The sequence below is a fragment of the Balaenoptera physalus genome (genome assembly GCF_965194825.1).
Source record: "Balaenoptera physalus genome assembly, chromosome: X".
In the NCBI taxonomy this organism is placed as follows: domain Eukaryota; kingdom Metazoa; phylum Chordata; class Mammalia; order Artiodactyla; family Balaenopteridae; genus Balaenoptera; species Balaenoptera physalus.
The window spans coordinates 21,747,501-21,762,694 of record NC_138903.1 but is presented as its reverse complement, the minus strand read 5'-3'; the positions used below and the strand labels follow the sequence as shown (position 1 = coordinate 21,762,694).

Here is a 15,194-nt window from a genome sequence, read left to right as displayed (position 1 = left end):
TGGGCATCTGTTAAATGGAACAATCCTGCCCATGCAAAAATTCTCCAGGTTCAATCAATTATACTGATTCGAGATGTTCTTTTTGGTCAGACTGGGAACTAGTGGGCTAGAGTGGTTCCCAAACCTGTATGTGTGTGTAGAATTCATTAGCAAGTTAAAAAAAGAAGTATAGGTTGAATGAACCCCTGGAGATGCTAATGCAGTAGCTCTGTGTTGAGGCCTGGGAATCCATAGTTTTAAAAAATTCTGAAGAGAAGGTAGATTTGGAGACCACTGGCCTAGAAAGTCAAGGCTGGGTCATGCGAATTCTATCACTGTCACTCCCAGGCCATGAATGATCATGGGGTACTGAGGAGTATGACAGCACATATATACTCAAATAGGATACTTCTGTTTAAGTAAAGTACCATAAGAATGGAAAAGTTTTTAAAAAATCACCAACATAACAACCAAACTTCAGCTACTGGCTTAAAAATTCACTTCCTTTATATCTAGAGTAAAATGCAAGTTCTACTAATAATAAGCTTTCTAATAAAACTTTTCTATTGTTTAAATAGAAACCAAAATCTTAAAATACGATAATTTATCAAATTACTTTTATCTGCAATATATTTGAGTCACTATTTACCACCCAATCTTTAAAAGGAAATATCAGGAAATGATTATTACTGCCACTGAACATAAGTGATTTTCATTGTTTTAAGAACCTGTTTTCAAGGGAAATAAGGTACTGATGATAAAGTAACTAACAAAACTGTAGGGGTAGGGACTTCCTGGTGGTCCAGTGGCTAACACTCCGTGCTCCCAAGGCAGGGGGCCCGGGTTCGATCCCTGGTCAGGGAACTAGATCCCACATGCCACAACTAAGAGTTCGCATGCCGCAACTAAAGATTCCACATGCCGCAATGAAGATCCCACATGCTGCAACTAAGACCTGGCATGGCCAAATAAATAAATAAATAAATAATTTTTTAAAAAGAAAAAAAAAAACTGTAGGTGTAGCACATTTCTACTTCCCCAGGATAGAATACCCAAACTATAAACACATAACACTAAAACTAAAAAAGACTGAGCCATAAAGAGTAAGGTGAAGGTTCACATAGCAACCGGCCCAACAGATCCACTGTAGCCACAAATCAGTTTTAAGAAGCACAAAGGAAAATTTAATAGTGTATGGACGCTATTTTATTAGATGTTTTTATTAGAAGATTTTCCTATTCAAAATTCACCAGAGGACCCTGCTATCAAATATTGGACTGGCCAGAAAGTTCATTCGGGTTTTTCCATATGATCTCGAACGAACTTTTTGGCCAACTCAATATTAGCCTCTATCACAAATACATGCCATTGTTTGTTTACAGATATCTTATAAGAGACTGGACAAGGATGAATTTGAGTGAGAAAACAAACATGAAAAACAAACATGAACAGGATACCAAAAACCATAAAGCTCGAGTTTAAGAAACAATGCCTGAACAAGGTAAACGTAAATGACCACAAAGCATTACAGAGTCACAGGTATGCTGCTTTTTTTTTTTAACTCCTTCATTTTATTTATTTTTTAAAATTAATTTTTATTGGAGTATGGTTGCTTTATAATGTATGCTGCATTTAAGAAGCACTTTTAAGGGCTTCCCTGGTGGCGCAGTGGTTAAGAATCCACCTGTCAATGCAGGGGACACGGGTTCAAGCCCTAAGGCCGTACGCCACAACTACTGAGCCTGCACTCTAGAGCCCGCGAGCCACAACTACTGAGCCCGCATGCTGCAACTACTGAAGCCCGCATGCCTAGAGCCCCTGCTCTGCAACAAGTGAAGCCACTGCAATGAGAAGCCCACGCACCACAACGAAGAGTAGCCCCCGGCTCGCCACAATGAAGACCCAACGCAACCAAAAAAAAAGAAAAAAACGTTTTTAAGTCACAAAGCAATTCTAATAAGGTATTAGTCTATCATCACTTACCCAAAACCCATCCCGAGTGGGAAGCATCAGGGTTTTTTTTTAAGTGCTAGATCCTCTCCCACTGCCCAAAGCACAGCCAACTGGAGAAGTGGGGGGGCAGAACATCTAATGTAAGGGCGACCAATCCACAGGCTGACTAGAATCCTAAAACCTGCGGTTGTGGGCAAAAAGACGGGCTGAGCTGGTGAAATTCATCTTGTGCGAATTCAGGATGGAGACACTCAGGCAGGGCAGAAGGCAAAAGGAAACACTTAGAGTTATGATGATCTAGAAGGCCTGGAGTGCCTGTCATTGCCCTAAACAAGCTGCCCTAAAAAGGCTGCCAGTCTACAGACAAGAGAGTGGGGCTGAGGGGCTGTGACTTGACAAACCCACTTACTAAGATACACAGAAAAAAACCCTTGCTTTCTGTTTCCCAGTTCCAATTTCTATAGCTCTGACTACAAAGTGGTTCCTGCCCTAGGATTACCATGGGACCGACTAGGTTCTTTTAATACATCTGTCTCTTGAGTTAGCGGGAGTGGGTCTCTGTTACTTGCAACCTGAAGAGCCCGAAGTGAGAGCACAAGACGTTCTTTCTGAACCAGAATAATGACACGCTCTCCAGATACCGTTTGTATGCTATTACGCTAAGCCGAGCAATAAGAGCATTTAGGAACAACACAGGCAAGCTAACGTCGCTGTGAGAGCTGACTTCTGTGCCAAGTATTTAAGTTTGTACCTTTAAAACGATCTTATCACAGGATTTTCCATTTTGTTTCCTGGTTTCTTACACAGAAAGGAGGGAAAAGGGTCACAATGGAAGGCACCTCCCAGAGGATAATAGGAGCTGCTCTACAACACTAATTCTAGCATTCACTGCCATGAGGCTATAATTTGCAGATGTGCAAAGGTAGATATTAATGTGCTAAATAAGCAGCAAGGAGGCATGCTTCAGTGTTCTGCACGTTCAATTACGATGATGCAAGATGCACCCCACTTCTACACATTTATACAACTGTCTAGTCAAAAATAAAAATCGTGTCCCTACCCTTCTACATAAAAGTTTCCTAGAGTCTGTCTCAAGAGATCTAAGTATGGAATCACTGTTAGTTCATTAAGGCTTCCTAAGGCTATAAAACACGCACGTATGCGTGCATAGGCATGCACGGGCACACGCACATGCGCGTGTGCACACACACACACACACACACACACACACACACACACACACACACACACACACACACCGGTCATTTGGACTGGACATCTGACTATGCTTAAACCATGCAGGACCTTCACAGCTGAGAAAATCAATAGCAGAGCTGTCATTAAAACTCAGAACCCCTACACCCTGTAAATCAAGTTTCCTAAAACAAAAGGGAAAAAAATATTAGAGACAGAGGGAGAACAGTATGGAGGTTCCTTAAAAAATTAAAAATAGACCTACCATATGACCCAGCAATCCCACTACTGGGCATATACCCTGAGAAAACCATAATTCAAAAAGATACATGTACCCAATGTTCACTGCAGCACTATTTACAATAGCCAGGACAGGGAAGCAACCTAAATGTCCATCGACAGATGAATGGATAAAGAAGATGTGGTACCTATATACAACGGAATATTACTCAGCCATAAAAAGGAATGAAATTGGGTCATTTGTAGAGATGTGGATGGACCTAGAGTCTGTCATACAGAGTTAAGTAAGTCAGAAAGAGAAAAATAAATATTGTACAATGTATTAACGCATATGTGGAATCTAGAAAAATGGTACAGATGAACCTATATGCAGGGCAGCAACAGAGATGCAAATGAAGAGAATAGACGTGTGGACATGGCTGGGGACGTGTCGACATATATACATTAGCATGTGTAAAACCGATAGCTAGAGGGAACCTGCTGTATAGCACAGGGAGCTCAGCTTCGTGCTCTGTGGTGACCTAGATGGGTGGGATGGGAGGCTGGGGGGAGGGAGTTCCAAGAGGGAGGGGATATATGTATACATATAGCTGATTCACTTCGTTGTACAGCAGAAACTAACACAACATTGTAAAGATTAGCTGAAAAATCTCAGAAGGTATGAGGAGAAGGTGAAAAACCAGTGAAAAAATACCAACTACTTTCAAAAGAGGAAGGGAATGGTAAGACGTCACTGAGAGTTGAAGGAAGCTGACACGCATCTCTTCCTCTCCTTGACAGCATTCGGGGGTATTGGGAAGAAGAGCTGGGGAGGCGTGGGCCCTTTGGGACTCTCTGACTATTGTCCCTGGGGCATTTGGGGGTGGAGACTCCAGTGCCTTTTTGCTAGAAGACATGGAAGAACTTCCAGGCCTTCTGATAGTTCGTGCTGTCTGCCTTGTTTATTTTTTCTCAGTCTTATTTTGAGCCAGAAAGAGCTTCTGCTTGGGTATGCAGACACTTAGAGAATTAAAAGTGGGGTCCACAGGGCATGAAACAGAAAGCTATTAAAATTTGCTTTGTCCACGGGGAGGAAAGAGACCTTCAGGCTTCCTGCTAGGGTGCCTAGCCAATTTTGCCATGGTAGGAAAGGTAACTGATTTAAGACTAATATCTCATTGAGGAATAAAGATTATATACACCTGGCTGGGAAAACTATTTGAATATAGAGGTTATGAGTGTAGCAGATCAGACACTGAATTCATCCAGGAAGGTGGTGTGTGATGGGCATTAGCGCTGGAGATGGGGAAATACACAAGTACTATGGATTTCATATGAAGAGATACATTATTCACAGTTGCTATCTGTAAAGTTGGTATGAATTCAATATAAAACAATGTTCTTGCTGGGTTATGAAGACAGGTGATTTTTAGTCTCTTCCCTTTTTTCCTACATTTTCTCAGTTTTCTTCAATGAGCACTTTTTATTATTTGGTAATATGGTATTAGTCCTCTTGATTGACCAAAACGGAAACAGAAGTTGGATGATTGACAAAAAAGTTGGATAGTGGGAAACCATAAAATGACTACAATTGTAAACATTAACTTAAAATACACCTTTGAATACACAATTTATTCCTCTACCAATCTTTTCATATAATGCCAATGCCTCTCCTTTAAAGGCGCGTTAGCTTGGGGTTCTAGATCATACTTCTTAGATAAACAATATCACACACATCTATGAATTCCAATTCCTATTTCTTTAAAGTGCAATAAACTTAAAGATACTTGTCAAGCAATCCGAGTGCAGATTCCTTCTGGGATTTTTACTCAGTGCTTCTCTGTCACCTAAAAGTTATCTTGTTCACAGTCATTTCATTACACTTTTAAGAATCTCTTCTTCATCAAGTCTTTCCAAAGCATTCGACTTGATTTTTATGGAAATAAGTCTCTTTTTTGTACTCACATTTCTTCAGTTTGCACAACGTATAAATAAATTATGTATATTTATACATATTCATGTGGTATAACTTACACCAACAGTGTGAGGACAAGTGACCCTTAGTAAGCATATGCCTCACCAAGTGGAAGAAGCATCAGGGCATTCTAGAAAGTATATACAAGCCAAGCGTCCTCAGGGTGCTGTGGGTAGGATTTATGATTTATGAAGGGAATGAAGGTGGCAGAAGAGCTGATGATGTGGAAGCTGCTTCGCGGGTTCATGCAGTTGCAGAATCTGAAACCAGCCTCCACTGTTGTCTTAAGGGAAGAGGCTATTAAGAAATGAAAAACACGGTTTGAAAGAAGTGGTGGGGAACAGGGAGCAGCGCAGTCCTTGCCCCTCGCCCCATGAGTGTGAGGGTAGAAGTGTGCTGGCGGAGGTGACATTCCCCGTGGCAGAGGGGCATTGGGGGGTGATCATCATGGGATACAGCTTTGCCAGGAGCCCAGGCTTTAAGTTGTGCCAGACGAGTGGTAGGAATGGTTACATGAGAGGATGGAGTAAAATGTGTTCATGGTAACTGGTGGACTCATTGGGTATAAAGTCAAAAGGGGCAGGAGAAAGAGTGAAGATAAAGCTGTGAGTGAGCGCGGGAAGAGGGAGAGGGTGGGAGGCGACCTGGCCCAGGGTCAAAACCTCGACTAAAAAGGCCAAAGAAAGCAGGAGGCACAAACTTCTAGTTTCTTTCTTTCAAATACTGATCCAACTGTTTTGCACACAATCTTCCACTACTCTTTGGTATGAAACTTCTGTCCCTGAGAGGAGTGATGCAAGCGTGGATGAGAGTAATTCCAGCCCTTGAGGAATTTACACCCCCATGAGAGAGACCAACAGAAGTACAGAACGATGCGAAGACCAGGCAGGATGTAATAAGTCCAGTAAGAGCCACACAGGCAGTAAGTGCTCAAAACAACGGCTTCTGCTCTCCTCCAGCGTCCAGCCTCATCCTCTGATTCACTTGAGCGCTGCTTCATCCCTCTGCCCTAACAACTGCCGAGAACTCTCCGTTACTTCTCTACTTACACTGACTCATGGTTAAAATCTCTCTAAAAAATTAGTGAGAGACTTTTTGTGAAGAAACAATGAGATGCTAAAAAGAAGTATGTTTTTTTAACATCTTTACTAGAGTATAATTGTTTTACAATGGTGTGTTAGTTTCTGCTTTATAAGAAAGTGAATCAGCTATACATATACATATATCCCCATATCTCCTCCCTCTTGCATCTCCCTCCCACCCTCCCTATCCCACCCCTCTAGGTGGTCACAAAGCACTGAACTGACCTCCCTGTGCTATGCAGCTGCTTCCCACTAGCTATCAATTTTACATTTGGGAGTGTATATATGTCCATGCCACCCTCTCACTTTGTCCCAGCTTACCCTTCCCCCTCCTCGTGTCCTCAAGTCCATTCTCTCTCTACGTCTGCGACTTTATTTCTGTCCTGCCCCTAGGGTCTTCAGAACCATTTTTTTTAAAGGGAGTATGTTTTTACAACTTTATTATGAAGAATTGCAAACGTTGACGGAAGTGCAGAGCACAGTGCAGAGAATCCTCGTGCACTCGTCACCAGCCTCAACACTTCTCAACACAGCCTGATCTTTTTCACTGCCCTACCTCTTCGTAATTTCGAAGCAAATCCCACAAGGCATTTCATACCATGTGTGATATTTCAAAATACCTCTCTCGAAGCTAGGACACCTTAAAATAACCACAATACCAATATCATACCTAAAAAAATTAACAATATTTCATCAAATATTCAATTGTCTTATAAATGTCCTAAATGTTTTAAAATATTTTATAATTTATGCCAGAAACAAAAGCAAAGGCACCAACTTATTATATAATCAATGGTATAAATGAGAAGGCAAATGACTCACATGATGCCCAAGGATGCTCATGAACTTGTCTACCTACAGCCCTTCCTGGGTGCTAGTGCTGCTTCAGGAGCTCTACATATATTAACTCACTTAACCCTAGGATATAGCTGAATTGCCAAGAGCACCATTTTATTGATGAAGAAACTGAGGCCCAAAGAGGTTATGTAACATGTCCAAGGTCACCTAGCTAACCTAAATGTCTATCAGCTGATGAATAGATAAAACTAAATGCAGTCTATCCATACAATGGAATATTATTTGGTCATAAAAAGAAACAAAGTAACGATTTATGCTACAACATGGATGACACTTGAAAACATTGTGCTAAGTGAAAGAAACCAATCACAAAAGACCACATACTGTATGATTTCATTTATATGAAAGGTCCAAAATAGGAGTATCTATAGAGACAGCAAGTACTGGGTTGGCCAAAAGGTTTGTTTAGTTTTTTCCGTAAGATGGCTCTAGTAGTAGCACTTAATTGTCTTTAACTTCATTTGAAACAATTTTGTTAGATTGTATGTGACAGCTGTCACATCAGTGTGCATTTAAAAAAAGACATCAAAATTGGTGAATTTTTGTGTAGCCATTTTAATATTGAAGATGGAAGAAAAAAAGCAACATTTTTGGCCTATTATGTTCTATTATTTCCAGAAAGGCAAAAATGCAACTGAAACACAAAAAAAGATTTGTGTAGTATATGAAGAAGGTGCTGTGACTGATCGAACATGTCAAAAATGGTTTGAGAAGTTTCGTGCTGGAGATTTCTGGCTGGAAGATGCTCCACGGTCGGGTAGACCAGTTGAAGTTGATAGCGATCAAATCGAGACATTAATTGAGAATAATCAACGTTATACTATGTGGAAGATTGCTGACATACTCAAAATATCCAACATGAGCACTGAAAATCATTTGCACCAGCTTGGTTATATGAATCGCTTTGATGTTTGGGTTCCACATAAGTGAAAAAAACCTTCTCGACAGTATTTTGGCATGCGATTCTCTACTTAAATGTAATGAAAATGTTCCGTTTTTAAAACAAATTGTGACTGGTGATGAAAGTGGATACTGTGCTACAGTGTGGAATAGAAGAGATCGTGGGGCAAGCGAAATGAACCACTGTCCACCACACCAAAGGCCAGTCTTCTTGCAAAGAAGGTGATGTTGTCTATATGGTGGGATTGGAAGGGAGTCCTCTATTATGAACTCCTCCTGGAAAACCAAACAATTAATTCCAACAAGTACCGCTCCCAATTAGACCAACTGAAAGCAGCACTCGACTTGAAAAGCGTCCAGAGTTAGTCAACAGAAAACGCATAATCTTCCATTAGGATAACGCAAGACCGCATGTTTCTTTGATGACCAAGCAAAAACTATTACAGCTTGGCTGGGAATATCCGATTCATCTGCCATATTCACCAGACACTGCACCTTCAGATTTCCATTTATTTCGGTCTTTACAAAATTCTCTTAATGGAAAAAATTTCAATTCCCTGGAAGACTGTAAAACGTACCTGGAACAGTTCTTTGCTCAAAAAGATAAAAAGTTTTGGGAAGATGGAATTATGAAGTTGCCTGAAAAATGGCAGAAGGTAGTGGAACAAAAGGGTGAAGACGTGGTTCAATAAAGGTCTTGGTGAAAATGAAAAATGCGTCTTTCATTTTTACTTAAAAACGGAAGGCACTTTTTGGCCAACCCAATAGATTAGTGGTTGCCTAGGGCTGGGGAGAGGGGTAGTGGGGAGTGACTGCTAATGGCTATGGGGTTTTCTGGGGGGTGATGAAAAAGTTCTAAAATTGGATTATGGTGATGGTTGCACAACTCCGTAAATAAACTAGAAACCCCTGAATTGTACACTTTAAATGGGTGAATTGTATGGCATGTGAATTGTACCACAATAAAGCTTTTTGTTAGAGTAAATTACCGAAAAGTTGAACATTTCTCAAGCCAAGGAATATTTATTGACCATCTACACAGGCATATACTAAGTTCTATGTGAGTCACAAAACAAGTATAAGACAAACACCCTGACTTCAAATTGCTTGCAGTTCAAGAGAAAAGGCACACATGCAATATATTATAATGCACTTTTGCTTTATGAATGTGTGCCTTTTTTCCTAAGGGCAGTCAACTATCTGAACCAGGTTTTCTGAATCATAAAAGCCACTGGGCTAGGCCCAGATGAACATACAAGTGGTGATAAGACCAATCCTGCTTCCTTCCCCTGCTGGGGGCCTACAGAGGGTTACCTTGTGAGAGAGAAACCTACATACAGGATTCTTAGGGTGCTGAAGCTGAGCCTATTCACTTATAACTGAAGTAATGTGAGTAAATATTTTCTAACTAAACAGAGGCCAGGGCAGGCTGACAAGCCCAGCCTGAGCTCAGGCCACCGGTGGGATGCCCAGGGTAACCAAACAGCACAGGTTTTCCTTAGCTTTAGCGGCTGAAGATCTGGTCGGTTCCCCCACTGGGGAGGCTGTCCACATGGGGTCCCGGTTCCTTGGCCCTCCAAGCTCCAAGAGCAAAGGTCACTCTGCTTGAGGCAGGCTTGAGAGCTCTGCCAAGGAGACAAGGCCCTCGTCTGCCTCCTACTCATTTAGCTACACAATCCAGAAAAAGTAAGAGCAACAGAGATCCCAATGAAGATCGGGGAGAGCTATGGTCCTGAGACTAGTAAGGTGTGTGTTTAGATGAGGAGAGGAGGGCCACAGGAGGAGACACAATTTAGGAAAGGGGACAGTCTGGGGATCTGAGGCTGCAGAGAATAACCCTAACACCGAAGAAAACTGAAGAGGTCCAGGAACCTGGTGGATCACTTACAACCAGGAAGGCTTTCTGGAGCTAGCAGTTATCTTAAATGAAAAATGAGGAGACTGCTGTTCAAATTCCAAGCGCCCAGGCACTAGGAACATATGGCTCTAGGGTTCTGTGCTACCCTGAGGCTGCTGGAACAGAGGCCAGCTCCACAGCCAGGGAACCCGTGAAGCCCAAATGCCATGTAGATTCTAAAACCTGGAGTGCATGTCAGAAAGACGTATACATTTTACAAACACGTGAATTCAGCTGAACTTTATAACAGGGGTTTGCATTCTCTGAAATTTTCAGACAGTGGTGGCAATTGAAACTTAAGACTCTTAAGCTAACAAATATTTACTGTTTAGCGAGAACTATAAGAAAAGCCTTAGTCAATGAAGTAGAAACTCCGATTTTGAACATTACTAATTATGCATCGCTTCCTGAGCCGCCTAGAAAGAACATGGCATATTTGGATCAAATGGCTTGGGCCCAAAGTGGCCTGATGAACCAGCAAACAGTTCAGCGCTATAACCCTACAGCCAAGCTGCCTCAACGCAACCACAATCCTACTGGAACCACAACCGCTAACGTTACATTGGCCTCCTTACCTTTCACAACATCAGCCACGTTGCAAGTGGGATCAATACTTCCTATGTGTTTGGGATGCGCAGGATTGGTGTCACCACCAAACAGAAGTGCTAAACAAACACAAGAGAAAAGGGAGAGGATTAAAAACACAGCAGGCTAGGATGGTCAGGCAGAGAAATATGCGGCTTGTAAGTTTTGAAAAGATTTTCTTATTGTGAAAACCGTTTTAGCATCCACAGTGACTTAGCGCAACAGAATCCACTCAATTGGTGGGTGATCAGCTATCAGACAACTGAGGAGGAAGGATGTGCTGTGAAATCTGCCAGGTGCAGTTAGCAGGTCCTAAAGCAGTGACATGGGCCAGGTATCCAACCCACTCTCCCCAACAATGGTGCAGTCTGCACCATTACACCAGGCTTGCACAGGGTCTTCACCATGCGCACTTCAAATGCCTCCATTCTGGAGCTTATTTTTCACCGCACTACACACGAACGCTATTTGTGCAAGCGTTTTTAAAAGTACATTTAACTACTTTCATAATATACAAGGTTTGCAAAATTTTACTTCTGAAAAAAACCAAAAGGAGCCCCCAAAGAAAAAAGTAATCTGAATTCAAATGTTTATATGTGTAGCTATTTTTAAATCAAACAAAAATTGGGAATAACTTAGACTTCACAAAAGGAGAATGTTTAAATAAAATAGGTAGAGATTTTAATTATGAAAAAGGACAAATATGGGCATTAGGCCAATACGTAAAGTGCCAACTAATTAAGTGGAAGAAAACCAAGAGGTGTGCAAACTTAATCAATGATCGAAAAACATGTACGTATATATGTAGACACACATATGTAGGTCAGAAAGAAACTGTAGTTATCTAAGTAGTTTAAATAGTATTTGGGTTCTTTTTTTTTTCCCTATAAATTTCCTGTAAACTGTCAAACATTTACATTTTAAACAGACACACATTTAGAACAAACCCACATTTAATAGCTGCATAACATTTGTTTATCCAAATAAAACACATTAGTAAAATGAAGATGCTCTGTCCATTTTCTGACTCAACAAAGAGGGTGAATTAGACTCTAGACACCTGGATGCTTTTTCATAAGAATTATGAAATCGGACAAAGAAACACGCTGAAAATCAGTTTAAAAGTTTTTGTGGAGAGAATTTTAGTTGTTTTTTTTTTCTTATCTGCTTATCAGCCTAGAGAGGAGACTAAAACTCTCAATACAAGATTAGGGTTTGACAATCCCACTTAATCTGATTTCAGTGATCACTGTGAAATAAAAGATCTATTGCTCATATTGCCAACTTGTCAGTTCAATATTCTTAGTATCAATGTTTTTAAAACCAAAAAGGAAAACATGTGACATCCTGAATGAAGACTAGAACAGACCCTAGAGACACTGAAAGTATTCAGAGATGAACACCAGGCTGCCATTAAAGCCGGTCCCTCACCCCCACCAGGAATGTAACAGCAGAGGCTTAAAAGGCAGGCAGTGGTCCTGTCTTGAATATGAGCACCCAAAAGCCTTTCAAGGATTTCTTTTAACAGAGAGTTCTAATGATAAGCTTTTTCATAGATAGGACTCACTTAGGAAAAACTGAACTAGAAATGAAATTTCTAGACAAAAATGCAGATCAGTAAATTAAAAATGAAGCAACAGGAAAACATTTTGGAGAAATCACTCTGGTTATCTTTTCAAAACTGGACCAAGAAAACCCAACTTACTGTGCTGGTTAATAAGCATGCGGAAAGAGATGCGGTTGGTATAAAACCGGTCCAGAAAATACTGGATGTTACTGCTAATGAACGGATCAAACCCAAACTTCTCCTTGTACTCGATCACTCCTTGGGCCATTGTAGGAACCACATCATTGTGTCTATTTCTGACTTTAATTAGAACTTGTAGAAAGCTGTGTGGGAAGGAAACAAAAAAATGGTCAAAATGGTCAAAATCTCATGGGCTAATGTATAAACTTCCCAGGTCTATCTCAGGACTATTTACCTGTTGGTATTTTTATAAGGCAGAGACATCATTATCATCATAGGCTACAAGGAAGTACTCATGAGAAACTAAAGTATTACTCAGTTTTTGCTTGAAACTTTCTACAGAAAGTCTTCCTTCAGAGATACAAAAAGTAGAAGGTTCTAGTAAAGAAAAAAATGCTCAAATACCTTTTTAGGAATCCACTGACTTTCTGGATAAGTGATTACTAATAAAACAAATTCTATAAATGTTTGCTGAACACATAATTGCAGAATATATTAATATTTCTTCTGACAACATGAAGACAATCCCAAAAATCTCCAACGATTTATTATGGAGTCTTAAATAGCTTCCATGAAGAAATAATGTCAAACTTTTTAAGAATAAAATTTTGAAACGTATTTCTCACAGCAGTAAAATACGGTGATGAAATGTAGATAGAACAAAGGTGATTAAGACAAACCTATTCAAGAATTCCAGTATATTACTGTAAAGGTGCAGAGGGAAAAATATATTGAGAATGGTAACTAAGAACAGAAAGACAAGTCAATGGAACCAAATAAAAAGCTTGGAACCAGGATCAAGGGTGAATGAGTATGTGTGCGTAAAAATTCAGCATATCGATAAAGTGACAAGTCAGTAGGAAAACGAATTAGTTGGGACAGCTGGCTAACAATTTAAGTCACACCTCAATTTTAAGCTTTAAGCCCAAAAATGGGTTAAAAAACTTAAATGTAAAAGGGTGAAATTGTAGAAAAGGACAAAGAAAATCAGCTGAATAAGTATATAACCTTGGAGTAAAGGGAGGCTGTTCATTATACCAAAGGCAGAAACCATGATGAAACAAATAATAGGACTATGCAGGATTTCAGCAATTTTATAGGGACACACATTATAAAGTCCAAAAAAAGTGAAAGCTGGGAAAAATATATTCACAAGAGTTACTATTCTTAGTGAAGGAAAAGATGACCACCCTAACAGAAAACTAGGCAAGGGGCCTGGTATCAATAGAAAATGTACCAGAGGAAACGCAAACACCAACAACTTCACCTTCAAAATAATAAAAGAAAAGCAAATTAAAACAATGCAACACTATTCTCCGCTTACAGACTGGCAAAGAATAACCACTGTCAGCCAGAGTGTGGGAGCATAACTGATGCATTTCTAGGGGCAATTGAGCAGCCTATATCAAAAGCCAAAGAAAGTCATTCCACTCCCAGGAATTGATTCTAGGAAAATAACTGGACAAGGCCAACAGCTGTATTTAAGGGCTGTTCTTTAGAGCACTGCTTATAGTAGCAAGAAAACCACGAACTATTCTAAAACCCAATGACAGGAGGTCAAATCACATGAGTTATCTGCAGATGGACCACTATGAAACTGCTAATAATGGTGTAGATCTATAATGCTGACACTGTTATTTTTGTAAAACACACACACACACACACACACACACAACATTCTACACATATAGAAATATATATGCCTAGTTAAAAGTGTAAATGGAAGGAAAATGTTAACAGTGGTTGTCCCCCAGTAATGGAAATTTGGAGTGACCTTATTTACCCAAATAGTCTTATTTTCTCAATGATGAAATATTTCTGTAACAAATACATATGTGCAAAGACAGCAAAGATGAATAAATCAACTCAGAAATTAGAAGGTCATAATTATTCACAAGAAATTTTCTAATGGACCATTTATCCTTTACATAATGCTCTTCCCATCGTATTCATAAATTAAATATTACTAAACTGAAACAATTCATTACAGTAGAAAAGTGCCTCAACTTATCTGAGGGGAGGAGACTTGCTTCAACGGTTCGATTCTCAGACTACTTCCCCAATCTTCTGGGGCTCTTCTAAACTTTATCATTATGACAAACATCCTTGTCCTCTAAGCTACTTTCACTTTACTGAAATGGTTTCCCTGCCCATGCCTGCTATATAACCTCTCACTGATAAGAAAAGGCTGCTACGATGAGCAGAACTCCCCATTCCTTCCTTCATTGCAAACATCAGGCTTCTACAATCCCAAGTCTCTTAACTAGCTTCATGGCAACCTGGACAAGTTACTAAACGTCACTGAGCGAGAGCTATTATCATTACAATCTCGTACACATTGGATCCAGCACTTGGCAGTTTCCAAAGCAGGCTCGCGTCCATAAATCGCATCTGACTGATAACCTGTTCCAGAAACTGAGACAGGACTCCAGGAAACACACGGCAGAAATTTAATATCATAAACTTCCACAAATCTATATCCCAAAATTTGAAGCTATAGAGGTCAGTCCTAATTTGGAGGATATCAGCCAAACTGTAACTAGCTAATGACTTTTGAGAAACCAAACTTCTGAGTTCATTTAACTTTGATAACTTAAACGACAGCAAGGCCTTACAACAAGGAAAACACTACAGCTGGGGGCTCTAATCCAATGCCTCCCCTTCCACATTTCAGAGACCCATTAGCAAAACACCTAGCAAAGTATAAAACAGGTCAGGACTTTTTTCCCTTTGTATTTTAATTTGTAACTACATTTCAGCTAGCTACTCATGACTCAGACCAGCAGTTCTGGCAGTATGGCGCAT

At 40.1% G+C, this 15,194-nt stretch overlaps 1 protein-coding gene and 1 long non-coding RNA gene across 3 annotated transcripts in view; one reads left to right on the top strand and one right to left on the bottom strand.

Moving 5' to 3' along the window:
- Positions 1-15,194, top strand: part of LOC309653016 — a 633,104-nt gene that overhangs the window by 380,725 nt on the left and 237,185 nt on the right. The window lies entirely within an intron of this gene.
- PDK3 (pyruvate dehydrogenase kinase 3) overlaps positions 1-15,194 on the bottom strand; it is a 76,767-nt gene that overhangs the window by 34,031 nt on the left and 27,542 nt on the right. For both annotated transcript variants that reach the window (XM_082447214.1, XM_082447213.1), the window contains exons 4-5: positions 12,348-12,532; positions 10,633-10,722 (exon numbers count right to left, since the gene is read on the bottom strand). In XM_082447214.1, coding sequence (XP_082303340.1) covers positions 10,633-10,722; positions 12,348-12,532 — 275 coding nt within the window. The remainder of the gene's footprint in view (positions 1-10,632; positions 10,723-12,347; positions 12,533-15,194) is intronic.